This window comes from Epinephelus fuscoguttatus, linkage group LG19, assembly GCF_011397635.1.
Source record: "Epinephelus fuscoguttatus linkage group LG19, E.fuscoguttatus.final_Chr_v1".
NCBI lineage: Eukaryota > Metazoa > Chordata > Actinopteri > Perciformes > Serranidae > Epinephelus > Epinephelus fuscoguttatus.
This window is the reverse complement of record NC_064770.1, coordinates 3,761,227-3,779,484: the sequence shown is the minus strand read 5'-3', so window position 1 is coordinate 3,779,484 and position 18,258 is coordinate 3,761,227. Positions and strand designations below refer to the sequence as shown.

At 39.6% G+C, this 18,258-nt stretch overlaps 2 protein-coding genes across 3 annotated transcripts in view; one reads left to right on the top strand and one right to left on the bottom strand.

Moving 5' to 3' along the window:
• LOC125878867 (proteasome activator complex subunit 3-like) overlaps positions 1 to 6,587 on the bottom strand; it is a 52,776-nt gene extending 46,189 nt beyond the window's left edge. The window contains exons 1-3 of the mRNA XM_049560332.1: positions 6,433 to 6,587; positions 4,910 to 4,942; positions 4,681 to 4,743 (exon numbers count right to left, since the gene is read on the bottom strand). Coding sequence (XP_049416289.1) covers positions 4,681 to 4,743; positions 4,910 to 4,942; positions 6,433 to 6,474 — 138 coding nt within the window. The 5' untranslated portion in view covers positions 6,475 to 6,587. The remainder of the gene's footprint in view (positions 1 to 4,680; positions 4,744 to 4,909; positions 4,943 to 6,432) is intronic.
• A 2,695-nt stretch (positions 6,588 to 9,282) lies between these two features.
• Positions 9,283 to 16,047, top strand: LOC125878877 (apoptosis regulator BAX-like). Of its 2 annotated transcripts, none has more exons than XM_049560347.1 (6): positions 9,283 to 9,534; positions 9,762 to 9,792; positions 10,374 to 10,538; positions 10,691 to 10,829; positions 15,480 to 15,584; positions 15,903 to 16,047. In XM_049560347.1, exons 1-6 carry the CDS (start codon positions 9,516 to 9,518, stop codon positions 16,044 to 16,046), a joined length of 603 nt encoding a protein of 200 aa, XP_049416304.1. In that variant the 5' UTR covers positions 9,283 to 9,515; the 3' UTR covers position 16,047. The 2 variants fall into 2 exon arrangements, with proteins under 2 accessions (XP_049416304.1, XP_049416303.1); XM_049560346.1 differs by having other exon boundaries at positions 9,283 to 9,543.
• Positions 16,048 to 18,258: the final 2,211 nt, after the last annotated feature.

Here is an 18,258-nt window from a genome sequence, read left to right as displayed (position 1 = left end):
CTTCATCATCATGTAACAGCAAATTCATTTTCTGGAGCTGTCGAAGTAACGTGCCTCTAATATGTGTCTGTACAACAACGTTTTGTTGCTATCACATACGTTTCTCTATTTTGTCCATGTGTACTGTCTCTCCCTTCATGTATGCCAGCTAGCTGAAATTATGTCTGAAGAGAGTCTGAATCTAATATGTTTGAAAAACGCTGGGCAAGAGGGGCAAGGAAAAAAAATATTATGGGTCATTAAAAGTCATGAAAAAGTTTTGAAATTTTGTCTATGAAAATGTGGTGAAACCTGGTCATTTTTCCCACAACTTGACAGATTTGCCGATTTGGACACAATTGTTGTTACAAATTACCTCGTCCTCCAGACCTCCTAACACTACTAACATATAAGTTTACAAGAATCTAGTGGACTGTAACTATTCAGTGTACGGTTAGGTCCACACCTGAAACTACTGCTGTCTCATTTTTGTCCTGGTGAGTAAATGTGAGTATAAGTATTTTATTTTTCACTCTGTACATGGATTCACTGCTGTCAGGCTTACACTGGCTAACTTTAGCTACTATTTTCTAACCACTAGGTCAACTATTCCCAGGAATCTGATGAAATGCTGTTAAAAATCTGGGTCATGGCTAATATCATGGAGAAGTTCTCACAGTACATTTAAACTGCATCAAAATCGAGGCATGTTTAACATAACTACACTCAATGGTGACATTTGACATTCAGGGTACCCTCGCATTTTCATGGACAATATTTCAAAACTTTTACATGACTTTTTAAAAGGACCCAAAATATTTTTTCTTGTCCTACTTGCTGGTCATTGCAATTTCACCTAGCTAGCATTCACAGAGGGAGAGACGGAGAGCAAGGATAGAATGAAGAGATGTACATGATGGTAAACATACATCACACATTAATGCATGTTAGAGCTAGGGTACGTCGACAGCTTCAGAAAATAAATTGCCATTATGTTACATTTTGAGGAAGGTTATCAAATTAATTCTTTCAATGATTTTTACTCATTCCATGACTTTTCAAGGCCTGAAAAATGTGATTGTTAAATTCCATGACTTTTCCAGGTTTTCCATGACTGTGAGAACCCTAGAAATTTGTTGACTCCACTCCTCCAAACTGAAGACAAATGTTATTGATCCCCAACTGCCACTGTTTCTCTGTGAGGACTTGAAGTGGACTTCATTTTTTCCCAATTTGATCAATTAAAGTGCACAAATCATAGGCATTTGTGCAGTGATGGTGGGCTTTACCTCCAGTTGCCCGTCCTCCATCTGGACAGCGTGCTGATGTATGATGTCATTTGCAAAGAAGCTATTGGGAAAGGCAGTTAGTGGCTAAAGTGCTTTGCAGTAAAGTACAACCTATTGCTGGAATAAAATAATTACGCTAAATACAGAAGCTCTGTGCTCTGAAGCAACATGAACCATGTTGGTGACACTCTTATTTTTCAACCTGTCTGCAGCAATACATTACTGCTTCACTCCTTTTGTTGTTTACCTTTGACAATAAAAAATAACTCAGAGCATTTAGCTTAGAAGCAACTCAACAAAAAAGCTTCCACAAGTCACAGATACATATTTTCAGAACTCACAATGATGTTATGGCTTCCCTCACTAACCTCTGTCAATGTGCAGTACTGACATTGATTTAGAAAGTTGCCGGTGCCCACAGATGGCGACAATAAGTTTGTCCTCCATTTCTGATTCTCAGTAACGTCAAGAGAATCTCAAAGCTGATTAGATTTTACAAAACAGCATAACACAAATTTCTCATGCAAACTGAAACTTGCAAATACAGTAATAGCGCAACAACACATATTTTGTGTGTTCTCGTCATTCACATCACCCAGCGTGAATTCACGTCTATTTGGTATCTTTGCTTTGACTCTTATCATCTCATTGTGTGAAATGCTTGCTTCACAGTTAATGTGAATACACCAGGGGTTGGCAACCTTTACTATGAAAATAGCCATAATTGGCCAAAAAACGAAAAAAAAAAAAAAAAAAAAAAAAAATCTGTCTGGAGCTGCAAAACATATTTGAATAAAGGTAACAGTCTATCAAACCCATCAACATTGTGAATAGGTCCTAATGAGCATTTATTAATATAATTTACTACAAGGTGGCTACTCTGCAGTGGAATATTTATAATTATTCAGTGCTTGGACTTCAGTGCTTGCAGCATTGGTGATGAAAGCAAATTAATTTGTCCACACACTATTAAATCCTCTACTTTCACAAAGACTTTTCCTTTTTTAGATTTGGAGTCTACAGCTAGCCATGCTAGAGAGATTCCAGGCTAGCCACATCTACTAAAATTTAGAGGATACATGACTTCAACGCAACGTCACTCAACGTAACAACGGCTACACCCCCTTGGGGTGAAAGTTTTGAACTCGACCCAGGAGAGACGCTAGTCGCGGCTAGGAGTTCATAATGCTGAAAAGTTCACTGCACAGCAAACAATAAAAAAAATTAAAAAAACAAAAAAAAAACAAAAAAAAAACAGAATTGCCATTTTCTTTGCTCCCGGATAGAGTGAAGAATAGAGAAAGAAGAAATCTGTGGCCCACAGCCATCAAACGGAAAGCTGTGGTATCCAGCCAGTCACTACACCTAACGTTACGTCTGTGGCAGCCGGCACTTCATCACAGATTAGTTGGCTAATGTTTGCTAGCTAGAAAAACTCAGTTGATCTCAACAATAACATCAGATGTTAAAAGCCAAGAAGTTAATTCTAAAGAATGTTACGTAATGAATCGACAGGACATGAATTGAATAAATGAATTGACAGGGTCATTCGTCCACACAGAGGCTTGCAGCTGAAAAGGGCACACACCTCCTATCATTTTAACTTTCTCGTCGTACCGAAGGTGATCAGGACCTCTTAAACTCTTTCCGTAGCATGTAGCCTGGCTCTGGTTTCTATCACCTATGACGTCTCCGGCGCGCGACCCGTTGTAGTCCCGTTGAAGTCATGTATAAAACAGCAGGTCACAGATGTATTACGCACATTTCAGTTGGTGAAACGTTACAACATTTTTAATTCGATGTATAGGCAGGGTCCGACATTAACAGTTGCCCGAATGCCCGGGACAAGAAAAAATAGCCGACGGGCCAGCAGACCCTGCGCAGACATGCCCGATTGGGCAAGCAGCACCGACTCGGAAACACACACATACCGGACAGCCTCTCAGTCCTTACCCGCTAATGTTAGCTCATGTACAACACAGGTTCCACACAGAAACTTTTACAAAGGGTCATAATGTGCTTCTAGTGACTGTCAAATCGCCAGCAAAAGTTGTTTACACTGCGGGCACGGAGAGCAGCTGCCTGCTCTCATGGGACAAAGATCCTCTGAGAAGAAAGACGGTTCACTCTGCTCTGCCGCCAGGAACAAACTGGGAGGCAAAGATCCTCTCTGAAGAAGAGGGTTCACTTTGCTGCAGGGTTCACCGAAACGTTTTTTTTTTTGTTTTTTTCTTTTAATAAATTGAACACACATTAAAGAACACACAAGATCCTGTAGAGAATTAATACATATAATACAATACAATAAACTTTGTCAAATGAAATGAAGGAAGAGGATTTTTTTAAAGGCAAATTAAATATTGGGGATTTATGTAAAAATATACATAGAGACATATAAATAATTATATAATTAAAGATATGTAGGCTATGTTAGGTGAATACTCCTGTCAGTGACCCTGACCACTGGCATTGGCAAAAGAACTGGAGTTGATCCCCGGACGCTGCACTGCGGCTGCCCACTGCTCCTAGTGTATACAGTAGGATGGGTCAAATGCAGAGGGGTCATATGTATGTAATGTGCTGAGAAAGGACAATAAAGAATAACTAGGAGATAACAAAAGAATGAAGAGATTTCAAAGACTTAAAAAATAAGGGACATGAATCAAAACAACAAGAAACGAGATATATCCCCAGTCATGCACACCCAGTTTTAATAAACTCAGTACTGTTTTTCAGCACATATATTGTTTTGTCTTCATTCAATGTAGTTAGCCCATATTGTTATTGCGCCATTGGTTTTGGCCTTGGTGCCCCACATTTTGGCCGTGATGCCCCAATAAATTTGTATTTATCAAAGGCCAAAGTGGCCTTGCCCTAAAAATATCTTAATTCCAGGCATGCAATGGTGTATTTCCTCTCCTGTTTCTGTCCTCAGAGGGGCCAGTTGCAGTGTGCTGCTTTTTTATGTGCTGCTGCCTCCATTGGCTGAGCGTCTCTGCTGACGTAAGATATAAGTCATGAGCGAAAATATGCACCACACAGCCAGAAAAAGAATCTCTTAGGCAGGGCAAGTCAGAATTTAGATGGGGCAAGTAGATTTGAGAAGTACTTGCCCAGCAGGGCAAGTAGGAAAAAACTTTAACGTCGGACTCTGATAGGCTACACATTTTTACAGTTGAAGACTGCAATAAACAACTGTTATTCATTTCCAGATAATTTTATATCAAAGCCACGGGGAACCACTGGAGAGGGTCTAAAGAACTGCTTAGCTCCAGAGCCGTAGGTTGCCTACCCCTGGAATACACCATATAAGTGCACTTGTTGTTACCACAGGTAACCACAGGTATTGCCACATCAACTAGAACTGAAATCTGTAGGATTATAATTTTCATGTATTTAAACAGTGACTGACCTTGAGAAAGTGGTCCAACTCTAGGAGCTTTTGAGGGAAAAAGCTGGCAACCAGGTGCTCGGCCTACAGTAGCAAACAAAGAAAATGTTTTATGATTTAAAAAAAAAAAGCTATCATGAATTAAAAACTGAATCATGGAGCAAAGAAAATAAAAGAAAGAGAATTAATACGGATTAAAATGCTGGAGGAGATCTTGGCTCTGCTGTAGGCTATCATGTTAGATACTCACCTCACTGCTGATCTGCTCCCTGAATGTTTCCACCTGTCAACAGATTGACCAACAGTTAGAAGACCTCTTAAGCCTTGTTTCCACCAAACACGTTTGGTGTAGTACCTTTGGAACCAAAAGTCAGACATATTCATTAAGAATTCCCCAACAGTGTGACACACTAGCTGGGGTTCTGAATTGAGTTTACATCACTCCTACACTTAAATTAAAGATTATAATTCAGTGAAAACAGTTGTAATATATAATTATATATTATATATTTTAAAGCTTTAACAGTACAATTTGCCAATATTACTGAGCATTCCTAGTTTACAGCCCAGCTTTAAGTGTGCTGTACCTCTTAAAACATTGTTTAGAAAAATGAAACACTTATACATCACGTCAGTTACAATACAATATATTGCATTATTATAGTGTTTAGGCTACACGGTGTCATTCTGATATTACTCCTATAGTTTGACAATGACAAATTTTATCAGTTGAAGTAAACAGTGGGGATGCACGATAATATCAGCAAGTCATTAGTATCAACCGATATCAGCTTTAAAATGAACTATCAGAATCAGCCAACAGGCTTTTTTTTGCACAGTGAATGAATATTACACTGAAAAGTATTTTATTTCATGTCTCCATCTGCTAGTGGGCCATCACGATAGTAGGTAGGAGTAGGGTTAGGAGTATGCATGCATAATATGATGTTAATTCCACTACAGAACAGACTTGGTCATCATTAAGATTAGGTAGGGAAAAAAGTGGATATATTGATATCAGTAAGTGTTATCGGTCGAATGAGTTGTTACATATTGGCATCAGCAAAAAATCCAATATCGTGCATCCCTAGTGGACAGAATATTTTTGGAGAGTACAACACTTGACTTTTGATTATTGAAACCATAGATATATATAATTGAAATTATGGCCTGACTGATACAGGATTTTTAAGGCCGATACCAATATTGATCGATATTTGAGAGTTTAATAATTTTCAGATAACCAAGACATGTACTGAGCAGGATATTTTACAGTCACTTTTCTCTTGAGGGCACTGATTTGAAACATATTTTTGGCATTTCTGTACTTCAGTCTGTTAACATTTATTGGCTGACTTATTTGCAGATACCTTTATTACTGCAATGAGCCCATATCAGCCAGTATGCGCCACTTGAAACATATAGTTATGAAGATTCCTTAAAGAATGGCATTGCAGCTAATTCCTTTGCTATAACGGGACAATTGTGACAGAGGGAAAATCATCATTGCAGACTTTTTAGCTACACTTTAGATCAGTTCACGTGTTTGAATTAGTATTTAGACTCGTGTTCAAAGAACACCTTGGCGTTCATGAGGTTTAGAACAGTGATAAAAATGAGGGTCTGACTAAATACGCCATAACCAGTCTGAAGTGAGCCTTAGTCCCAGAGACCTGCTTGAAAGTGAACAGTGAGAGTTGGGAGCCCGAACACAGAGTGACTGTTAGCTTAGCCTCAGTATTCAAGCCTGGTGTGTTTCTTCCACACACTCACCCTAGTCTTCAATTCACGGTCGACCTTAAGAAGAGATGACATGGTGAGAAGTAAATGTCAAAAACCGCTGAAAAGTTGAACCTTTTTTGCTCGAATGTTGCACAGACTGCACGGACCACCACTACCGCGTCCACAAGTGCATGACGTCATCAGAAAGCGACATGGACATCAGTTCTTTTTTTTAATTTAATCAACACAAGGAGGTTATACAGAGTGTAAGTAACTGAAAGTGATCATAGGAAATAACACAAAATGCAGACAACAACTTAATCAAATTACAGTGTAAACACAAAGAGTCATGTAAAGGCAGTATTACAAACATATATATATAAAGTAACAAACCACATTCATTCATATTGTGAGCAGAGAAATTAAATAATATAAACACATTTTATATTAAATCAGGGAATTTTAAGTATTTGATAAACAAGTCTGATATTTTTATGGCTTTGTTGTTTGATGATGTTATTGTATTAAAGTATTGTTTGAGTTCATTTTCAAAGTATTTTCCATTTGTTTTTTTCTTTGTTGTGTGAAGTTTTGTGAATCAGTTCGTTGAGCGAGACTTTGCAGTCATCACCATATATTCACAGACGCCGCATTGACTGCCGCTGCCTATCGGAGCCGACGTCCTCGCCGGCCGCCATGTTGGATCTGGGTCTCGCTTCGCCTCCACAGTGCATTCACTTCCATTGAGGAAGGAGCTGTATGCACAAGTAAAATAGAATAACTCACTGAATTTTCAACTGATTTTCACGCGGTTTGGTTTGTTACAAACGGCACACATGTAGTTATGATACAGGATGCTTAGTCATTAGTCACACTTCTACTGTTATTATACACATATGATTATTGTCACACATGTATACTGCCAGATATTAATATATACTTTAAACATATTGTACCACAGTAGCCAGAACTATAACTATAATATTATTACTTTCATTAATGTTGTCGTAAGTTACTGTCATTGCCGTCTGCCCTGCGTCTCTCTCTCTCTCTCTTTCTGTCTCATTGTGTCATACAGATTATTGTTAATTTATTACGCTGATCTGTTCTGTATGACATCTATTGCACGTCTGTCCGTCCTGGAAGAGGGATCCCTCCTCAGTTGCTCTTCCTGAGGTTTCTACCATTTTTTTTACCCGTTAAAGGTTTTTTTGGGGGAGTTTTTCCTTATCCACTGTGAGGGTCTTAAGGACAGAGGGATGTTGTATGCTGTAAAGCCCTGTGAGGCAAATTGTGATTTGTGATATTGGGCTTTATAAATAAAATTGATTGAAATGATTGATATACACACACATATATAGGCTATACGGTACTGTATAAACACAATATACACAATACAAAGCAGTATAGCATATTAATAAATGTATTAATATATTTTAATAAAGAAAAAGCTCTATAGTTGATTGAATTTATTTCTCACACACACCCACTCTCTTTTATACCCACAGCCATCAGACTTAATAATTCTTTGTTAAATAGATGATCTTACAGACTTCTTTGAAATTTTCTTTTCGGGGTGGTGATCGGTTGAAGCGAAGTGGATAAAATAATAAAATAGCGGGTCGGAGTTATGGGTAATCGGACCCCCTGGTGGCGCCATTGACGTTAGGTATCGATACACAGGGGGTGGTTAGCCTATTTGTGTCCAGTTTCTCCTGAGTGAGAGGAGCAGACTGATATGCCCGGTGCAAAACGAAACAAAACACAAGCAGAGAACTAGGCTTAACATTGGTGTTCAAGGAGACGTCAGTCAGCATGGCATGTCACTGTGATGGAAATCTCAGGCCTATCGCTTTTCATTCATTCATTCATTCATCTTCTAACCGCTTCATCCTCTTGAGGGTCGCGGGGGGGCTGGAGCCTATCCCAGCTGACATCGGGCGAGAGGCAGGGTACACCCTGGACAGGTCGCCAGACTATCGCAGGGCTGACACATAGAGACAAACAACCATTCACAGTCACATTCACACCTACGGACAATTTAGAGTTATCAATTAACCTAGTGCCCAATCTGCATGTCTTTGGACTGTGGGAGGAAGCCGGAGTGCCCGGAGAGAACCCACGCTGACACGGGGAGAACATGCAAACTCCGCACAGAAGGGCTCCCGCAACACTCTTGCTGTGAGGCGACAGTGCTAACCACCACACCACCGTGCCGCCCGCTTTTCATTCATTATCTCTCAAATTAATTATCTTGTTATCACGGGAAAACGGAGGAAAATTATCTCGTTATCACAAGAAAACAGAGGAAATAAAATGTATGTAGGCTATGTATGACTGTTTAGGGCTTCCGTATGTTTGAACTGAAAAAAAAAAAAAATTAGACAACCCCTTAAATCATTTTATAGAGAATTCAACAGTTTAACCCTACCACTGTAATCCATCTCTGTTTTAATGTAGTCTGTGCAAAACTGGTGCTTAAAGTGAAATTTTCCTCTATGCTCCTCTGAAATATAAACAAACAACTTTTGTAAACGTTCTGATAACACTCTGCATTATTAATAGCATCCGTAACTCAGCTCTTTAAGTTTCAATAGTCTGTTGTTGTATTCTATTGGATCTACTTTATGAATAATTATTCCTGCTCTTTTCTGTAGCTAATAGCCTATAAACAATGGCTTAGTAATACTCATGTATGTGTTGCCCGCCCCTCACCTCCATAATCTATTTAATCAGTTTTTCATTCAGTCATTTGCACTTTAAAGACTGACAGTGCGGTTTGAAACGAAAAGTGAGACGAATGTCCGGTGTAAAGAAAATAAAGAAAACTGTACATGATGTACATAAGATCTATCAAGTTTCGGTTTCTACACGGATGTATTTAAGTCACGGACAGTTGATATGCGCCGCCCATTACGGAGTTGTCCTTCGAGCGGTAACGTACACTTTCGATGTGTGCTGGTTTTATCTATTCGCGTAGCATTGTTCTTTATAACCTACATGCTGTTTTATCAGGTGGCTTTGTTCATCATCGCCTGAAGTTTTATTTGAAACTGAAGGAAGGGAAGCAGAGTTCCCGAGGGAGTTTCTCTACAAGGTTTTTTTTAATTAATTATTGCTGTTTTCTTTGAGACATGGCGAGTGAAGGAAACGGTATGTCCGGTAAGCTCTCCGAGGCACTCGTTACTACCTCTAGTCCAAGTCAAATCAAAGTTGGATTGTCATTGGTATTTTTTATGGCTGCATTTGTTGACCGCCCGCGGCTGTGTCTAACGTTACTGCATAATAACACAATGACAGCATTGTAACCATTTACTGTAGCCTACACATTTTTTAACATGTGTAACTCTAGTTCACTCATGCTGCTTATTCCTCCACAGACGCAAGGATAGGAGAGGCCCTCATTAAAGAGTAAGTCCCTTATCTTCATCATCTCATGTTTCCTGAGCCTGAGAAACATGTTGATCGATCAACAGGCAAAAACCAGCATATATTAAGTTCACAACAACAATGAAACAATGAAAACACATGAAAACCACTTAAGTAGGGCTGATTGGTTGATTAATCATTTTCCCAACGGATTAGTTGCTGGTACATTTAAAATAATTCTTACCGTAAAATAAGTAAAAGGGTCCTATTGCTGCCTTTGTCTGATGCAATCGGGATGGGTCCACATGTCATATCATATCGAACCTAGAGCTGAAGTAATAAGTCAATTAATCTACAAGATGAGCTACACAAAATTAATCAGCAACAATATGATTCATTGTTTAATTTATATTTCAAATAAAACACAGCAACAGTTTATGCTCTTACAGGAAATAACACCACTCATAAACTGTGTGAAGTAGGGAGTAAGAAAATCTGTGGAAAGGATCACTGAAGTTTGTGCTGCCTTTTCAGAAATGGGTGTGTCAGCCTGGTTTGAACACAACATAAGAAGGGGTCAATTTGGGAAAGGGCCTGTGTTTTAACATCCTTCTGTCTTGTAGGGTCATAGAGGAGGAATTGAAGGATGTGCCCTCAGAAGACATGCCATCTCTCACTCAGCTGGCTGTCCCAGTAAGGACTGAGCAGGAGCAGAAGATTGTGACCCAGCTCAGCAAAATGATCCGTATCATTGGTGACAGGGTCCAAGACGACAAGGAGTTCCAAGAGTGAGTCTCTGAGCCACTGTATCTCAGCATTCATGTTACAATACTGAAAACCTCTACAGTACTGTGGCATGTGATGTAAGTGGTCTTGAATGTCTTAATTTTGTTTGTTTAATTTTGTACCACCCCCATGCTCTCATGTGTCTCTGTTGCAGTGCAATAGATGGGATGGCTTGTTCCTCCGGCTCTAAATGGGACTGCTTTAAGCAGGTGGCAGACAAAGTGTTTGAACATGGGATCACCTGGGAGAGGATTGCTGTGCTCTTTTACGTCGCAGGCAAGCTGGCTCTCAAGGTTGGTTAGCTTCTTTTTGCCACAGATCAAAATGGATTTTGATGGGAAAACCTTAGGTGGTACTTGATATTTTCTTGATGTTTGATACCATTAAACACATTAGGGAATTTCTTCAAAGACAGCACAATCGTCCAACTTTCGAGTCCTATGTCCTATGTTTGTGGACAAAGTATCTCAAAAACACCTTGAGGGAATTTCTTTAAATTTGGCACAAATGTCCACCTGGGCTCAAGAATGGACTGATTAGAATTTGAAGGTTAAAGGTCAAGGTCACAGTGACCTTATTCTTTTTTATTGTAGCGAATGCAGTCTCGCAAGAACACTTCAACATCAACCAGTCAACATCATCATCTTTTATCTTATGTTTATCTACTGTAGTACTTTTTTATTTTACAGGGTTCCTACGCAAGTATGGAAAGAATGGAAAAGTATGGAAATAAATTTGATCAATTTCCAGGTATTAAAAAGTATGTAAAATGAAAAATAAAGTATGGAAAAATATTTATGTTTCCAGACTATTAGCTACCACTGTTCTAAAATACTGTTATCTAAAATAGAAAATTAGGTATTTCCAAAAATAATTTAACTGACAGATGCCCTTAACGATTCATAATAAATCCTATTTTTGTCACGCTACATGATGGAACTTCATTGAGGAAGGGGAGAATAAAAATAAAACAGCTGTCGCAGGTAAAGCAACTCTAGTCGCAGGATGTGTCACTGCTCGCCTGCCTTTCTCTCTCCCGCGGTCCGTCACTCCACTGTCTCTGCTCTGATACTAAAGAGGCGGAGTTGACAAAGCAGTAAAAAGCACACACATCCATGAACAAAATTGTGCAGGTGCTGAGCTCAAAAATGTGGAAAGCTGAGCAGGTAAAGAAAAGGCTCGCACACTGCAGGGCTCCTCTTCAGAAAGAGGTAGAGTTGTTAATTAGGAGCGACATAATCATCATGAACACATATGAGATGAAACGGTAGCCTATCTGTAAAAAACTTCTGTTTCAGTGACAGCAAAACAGTTATTTTCAACTAAGTAACAACAGCCTGTAATCATAGGCTACAACAGAATAAAATAAGACAGATAAAACAGATAAGAAATCCTTGTCAATAATTTTGCAAACATCAGCTTGTCTGATTTAACAGATGTGGAGACTAGAAATATTAATAATAATAATAATAATAATAATAATAATTTACAAATATTAAAAGTAGGCTAATGCACATTTAAGAATTATTATGACTTAAGTACAGAATATATTTCGCTATTTAGTTTGATGACAGGATGAAATCATTCTTAATATCACATACTGTAATAGAACTTTAAAATAATTCCAGACTGTTTCTGCTACCGAACCAAAGAGTGTAAAAGTAGTTAATGACTGATGAGGTCTATCTGATCGAAATGTTGCATTTATAATCACGGGAGCTAATTAACAATGTGGGTTATTTCTTTAGTTTTTATTCCAGTTATCAGGTGTCTCAAGTTATTCTGAGCTGCAGAGTATAAAATCATCCACACTGTCAGCTGTCACTCTGAGGATAAAATAAAGTTTACACCATTAAAATGCAGCTAAAATCATCATTAGGATATGTGTTTAGTGTGGTTATAAAGTATCTCTCTGTTAGAAACTGTTTTAAAACCAGAGTGGGAATAGAAAACTTGGAACAATAAAATATTAATACTGACCTATTGACATATAGCCTATATTGCTTTTTTTTAACATTGTCACTTTGTTAAGCAAACTGGGGACTTTTGCTCATTACTGTGGCCAAAATTGTTTACAGAAACACTCAGTTCTTCATACACTGAACAAAAATATAAACGCAACAGTTTTGTTTTTGCTCCCATATTTCATGAGCTGAACTCAAAGATCTAAAACTTTTTCTACATACACAAAAGACCATTTCCCTCAAATACTGTTCACAAATCTGTCTAAATCTGTGTTAGTGAGCACTTCTCCTTTGCTGAGATAATCCAACCCACCTCACAGGTGTGGCATATCAGGATGCTGATTAGACAGCATGACTATTGCACAGGTGTGCCTTAGGCTGGCCACAATAAAAGGCCACTCTAAAATGTTCAGTTTTATCACACAGCACAATGCCACAGATGTCGCAAGTTTTGAGGGAGCGTGCAATTGGCATGCTGACTGCAGGAATGTCCACCAGAGCTGTTGCCCGTGAATTGAATGTTCATTTCTCTACCATAAGCCGTCTCCAAAGGCGTTTCAGACAATTTGGCAGTACATCCAACCGGTCTCACAACCGTAGACCACATGTAACCACACCAGCCCAGGACCTCCACATCCAGCATGTTCATCTCCAAGATCGTCTGAGACCAGCCACCGGACAGCTGCTGCAACAATCGGTTTGCATAACCAAAGAATTTCTGCACAAACTGTCAGAAACCATCTCAGGGAAGCTCATCTGCATGCTCGTCGTCCTCATCTGGGTCTCGACCTGACTGCAGTTCGTTGTCATAACCAACTTGAGTGGGCAAATGCTCACATTCGATGGCGTCTGGCACGTTGGAGAGGTGTTCTCTTCACGGATGAATCCCGGTTTTCACTGTTCAGGGCAGATGGCAGACAGCGTGTGTGGCGTCGTGTGGATGAGCGGTTTGCTGATGTCAACGTTGTGGATCGAGTGGCCCATGGTGGCGGTGGGGTTATGGTATGGGCAGGTGTATGTTATGGACAACGAACACAGGTGCATTTTATTGATGGCATTTTGAATGTACAGAGATACCGGGACGAGATCCTGAGGCCCATTGTTGTGCCATTCATCCACGACCATCACCTCATGATGCAGCATGATAATGCACGGCCCCATGTTGCAAGGATCTGTACACAATTCCTGGAAGCTGAAAACATCCCAGTTCTTGCATGGCCAGCATACTCACCAGACATGTCACCCATTGAGCATGTTTGGGATGCTCTGGATCGGCGTATACGACAGCGTGTTCCAGTTCCTGCCAACATCCAGCAACTTCGCGCAGCCATTGAAGAGGAGTGGACCAACATTCCACAGGCCACAATCAACAACCTGATCAACTCTGTGCGAAGGAGATGTGTTGCACTGCGTGAGGCAATTGGTTGTCACACCACACACTGACTGGTTTTCTGACCCCCCCAGACCCCTCAATAAAGCAAAACTGCACACTTCAGAGTGGCCTTTTATTGTGGCCAGCCTAAGGCACACCTGTGCAATATTCATGCTGTCTAATCAGCATCTTGATATGCCACACCTGTGAGGTGGGATGGATTATCTCGGCAAAAGAGGAGTGCTCACTAACACAGATTTAGACAGATTTGTGAACAATATTTAAGGGAAATGGTCGTTTGTGTGTATAGAAAAAGTTTTAGATCTTTGAGTTCAGCCCATGAAAAATGGAAGCAAAAACAAAACTGTGGCGTTTATATTTTAGTTCAGTGTATATCTAGCCTCCTAAATTTGCTCCCGAAGTGCACCAGATTGATGTATTTTAACTTTAAAAGAGTCGAACTTTTCTTCCGGGCGGACATGCCCCTGGACCGCCCTAGAAGTTCAGAGGCTCTCTCTTTTTTCACCATACCTGTGTTTGTATCACTGCATTATGGTACTTGGCTACAATCGGCTATTAAGAATAGTTAAATATGATGTGAAATATGATCCACTGATATATTTACTCAGATGTCGCATATTCTCTGAAAAAAAAAAAAACAACCGAGAAGTCTGGAAATTTGGGTATGGAAAAGTATAGAATTTTGAAATTCCAAATGTGTAGGAACCCTGATTTTATGCCTCCATGCTGGCGGTAGCCTTGGACAGAGGCATTATGTTTTTGGGTAATCTGTCCGTGCATCTGTACATCTGTTCGTTGTACTTCTGCACATCCCATCCTTGTGAATGCAATATCTCAAGAACACCTCCGGGGAATGTCTTACAGTTTGGTACAAAGGTTGACTTGGACTAAATGATGATCCGATTAGATTTTGGTGGTCAAGGGTCAAAGGTCAAGGTCGCCATGACCTTGCATCCGTCTTATTCTTGTGAACATGATATTTCAAGAACAGCTTGAGGGAATTTTCTCACATTTTGGTACAAACATCCACTTGGACTCAATAATGAAGTGATTAGATTTTGGAGTTCCTAAGTTCATTTTGACAAAATTTCACACAAATGCCCAAAAGGATAAAATGATGAAGTGATGACATGTTATATCCAAAAGGTCAATGGCCAACCTCACTGCAACATCATAATGTTCTGCAAATATACTTTTCTGGGCATTATTGTTCTATAACTGAGGAACAGAAGGGAAGACATTTGGTCAGATACTGAATGGCGACACTAGTCTTGGGTGTTCACCTTGAAACTGTGTTGATTTTATAGATCTTCTGTGTTGCCAGGTTGAAGACATGTGTGAAGCGTCACCATTTTAGAATTTGTAGCTCTTTCTGCAGCAATATATATGATATTTAAAGCCTTGTCAATTGCCATGGCTTCATATGAGTTTGGACAGACATGGATGTAAACTGCAACTTGACTGGTTCGCAGCGGCATACAAATGTGACACACTAATTTTAGTGATCCAGCAGTGTACTCAGGAATAAATACAGATTTTGGCAACAGCTTCACTATGTGTATGAACCTGTTTTGGTTGTCCATCAGATGGTGGAGGCTCATCTCCCTCAGTCAGTGAGGGAGATCCTGATGTGGACAGTGGATTTTTTCAGAACCCATCTACTGGGATGGATTCGGGAACATGGAGGATGGGTATGTTGTCTGTTCATGTCATCCATCTTATACCCTTAAGAGCACTTTCCTCTACTATGTTAGTTCTATGCTTAAAGATCACTAAGACCTTTGTTCATTTAGCCTCACGGTGTGAGATTATACAGCAGTGCAGAACTATTTTTATTTGATTTTTGGCTGGACTGCAGCAAAGTGGGTCTAGCCCGATGCTTGCAAAGTCTGTCCTTGATTTACTGACCTTTGACCATTTAATTGCAAAAATGTTTTCCATACTGATTTCCTGAATTATTTTCTCCAGGGGTGATTATGATGATCATAACCAGAACTGTCTCTCCACAGATCAACAGTTTCTCTGAGCTGGCGGTGGCGTCCATGCAGAGGGTGTCATTGTTGAGCTCTCACACCTACGGCCTCGCCCTTATCTTTGTTGCCGGGCTGGCTTTAGGAAGCATCATCACCTGGAGATTGACCAAACAGCTTTGAGGCACAAGCACACACATTTACACACAAATATTCACAGATACCTGAACATTGGGGACCCAAACCTGGGTCCCCAATGTTCTCAAAAAGTAATTCTAGGCGTTTACCTAAAAGGTGGTATTTGACCTGACTATAGAATGTTTACAGGAGGGTTTATTATTCAGTGTTATCATGTGACAGCAAAGTGCCCAGCTGTTATGTCCTGAGGGGTATTCCAGAAAGTGGGTTTAGTGAAAACTCTGAGTATGTTAAGCCTGAAATGAGGGAAACTCTGGGTTTTCAGTTCCAGAAAGAGAGGTAAGTCAAACTCAGAGTCAATCACCATGGCAACTGACTCTGTGAACCTAACCTGCTAGCTGGCAGGTTTTCTTTAAGAAACCCTGAGTTCACCCTGTCTTCTCCCTACTGCCGAGCCTGAAACAAACTGTCAGACAGACATGGGTTGTCGGTATGTAGGAAATAAGATCAATATCGAGGCAGAATTAATTCGCAATTCTTTACGCCAGGAGAGGATCTTCAGACCCTGTTTAGATGTGCTGTCTTTCCCCAATGAGTATCTGTTTTAACTGTACCGTTTTTCATGAGGCTCAATCATTTACCGGCCACACATATCAAATCTGACACATCACGGACGTGCACTCTCATCAGTTTTTTTTTGTGAACGGTAGCTTTTTTATTTGATATTGGTGGCCTACAGTACATAATGAAATAGCCACTGAATGAGGTTGTTTAAGCTACTTTGTTTAATAAATCAAATATGAATAAAACTAAAGAAAGGTACAGTCATGGCCGAGTAAAATATGCCTTACCTGTTTGAATGATGTGATTGTGATTTCATTTTATGCTGCTTTCAAGTGTGTTTTTCCCCTGTGAGATTGCACCTACATGAAAATCAGAATTTATTCAAAATCAATCCACCACTTTTCCATCTGTAAGCCACGATTTTAATTAAGTGTGGTTAAATGTAAATTAATGGCAGGGCTCTCAAGTTTTGATGTCAGTTCAGAGTTTTTACGAAATATATGCCCACATTCGCTGTAGGCATTCATGACCACCTCCAATTCCATAGGTGTAAAATAAGTTGATCGCTTTTTCTCTCCGGTTGCCATGGTGACTCAAGGTATCGGGGCTCCATTGATGATGGCTTTTTATTGTGGTTGTGCACGTGCTTAAGTCAAGGTGTACCTACTCAGAGTTGACTGAACTAATTCAAATCAGCTGTTCTGGAACCGGATACTCAGAGCTTCCCAGTTTAGGGTAAATCAACTCAGAGCTCAGGATTAGACTCTGAGTTTGTTGAACCTCCTACCTGGAATACCCCTCTGATCATGTCTATGAGATATTTAAAACAATGTAATGTGCCTTTACATTTCTACCTTTTCTAACGTTATCTATGCAAATTTAAAAACTTGAAAGAAACTTTGTGTCACATATTTTTCTAAAAGACGTACTGCATCATATCAAACAGATATTCTCTATGTAGGTTGACCTCAGAGTAAGTATAAGACAGAAAATCCCAAAAATGGCAATGTTGTCTTTAATAAGGCCCTTTAGGTTCACAGAAGTAAACAGGTGGTAATGTGATCTTTGTGCCTCCGCACTGATGTGACCATCCTGATGTAAGTGTATTATAAATGTTCAGCCAGTATTTAGCATCACCACACAGGATAGATGCAATTCCTTTATTAAAGTTTCTTGCTTCTCAGCCCTTGCATAAGCCGGGTGATCTGGTCTGTCAGCCTGAAAGACGTTCTGTGGAGATTGTTGAAGAAGTTCACTGAGCAAGGAAACACCAAACCAGCAGTTATCTGTAGCCTTGTTGGGTTTTTACTTGTACTGTAGAACAAGTAATGAGACTGTAGGTCACAGAGAAAAGACACGATAAAGCTTTTTAATCAACCCAACAAACTGTGATTCAAATGTGATAGATGCAATAGAATTGAAAAGGGAGAACCAAAATAATGAAATCTTCAACAAGCTGTGCTAAAACTTAATTATAATTTTCATGAATATTCAAACGTGTACACTTGTGTTTCATAATATTTAACCTCAATCGATGATCCCATCAGAATAATGTAATTTATCATTTGTAAAGTTACACATTTGATAGAGTTCGCCCTCAGATTTCTTAATGTACAAGTCTGGCTCCCAGCAAAAGACATCCAGCAGCTAGAATGTCAGGCTGGGGAAATAACCAACCTGGTCCAAAAATATG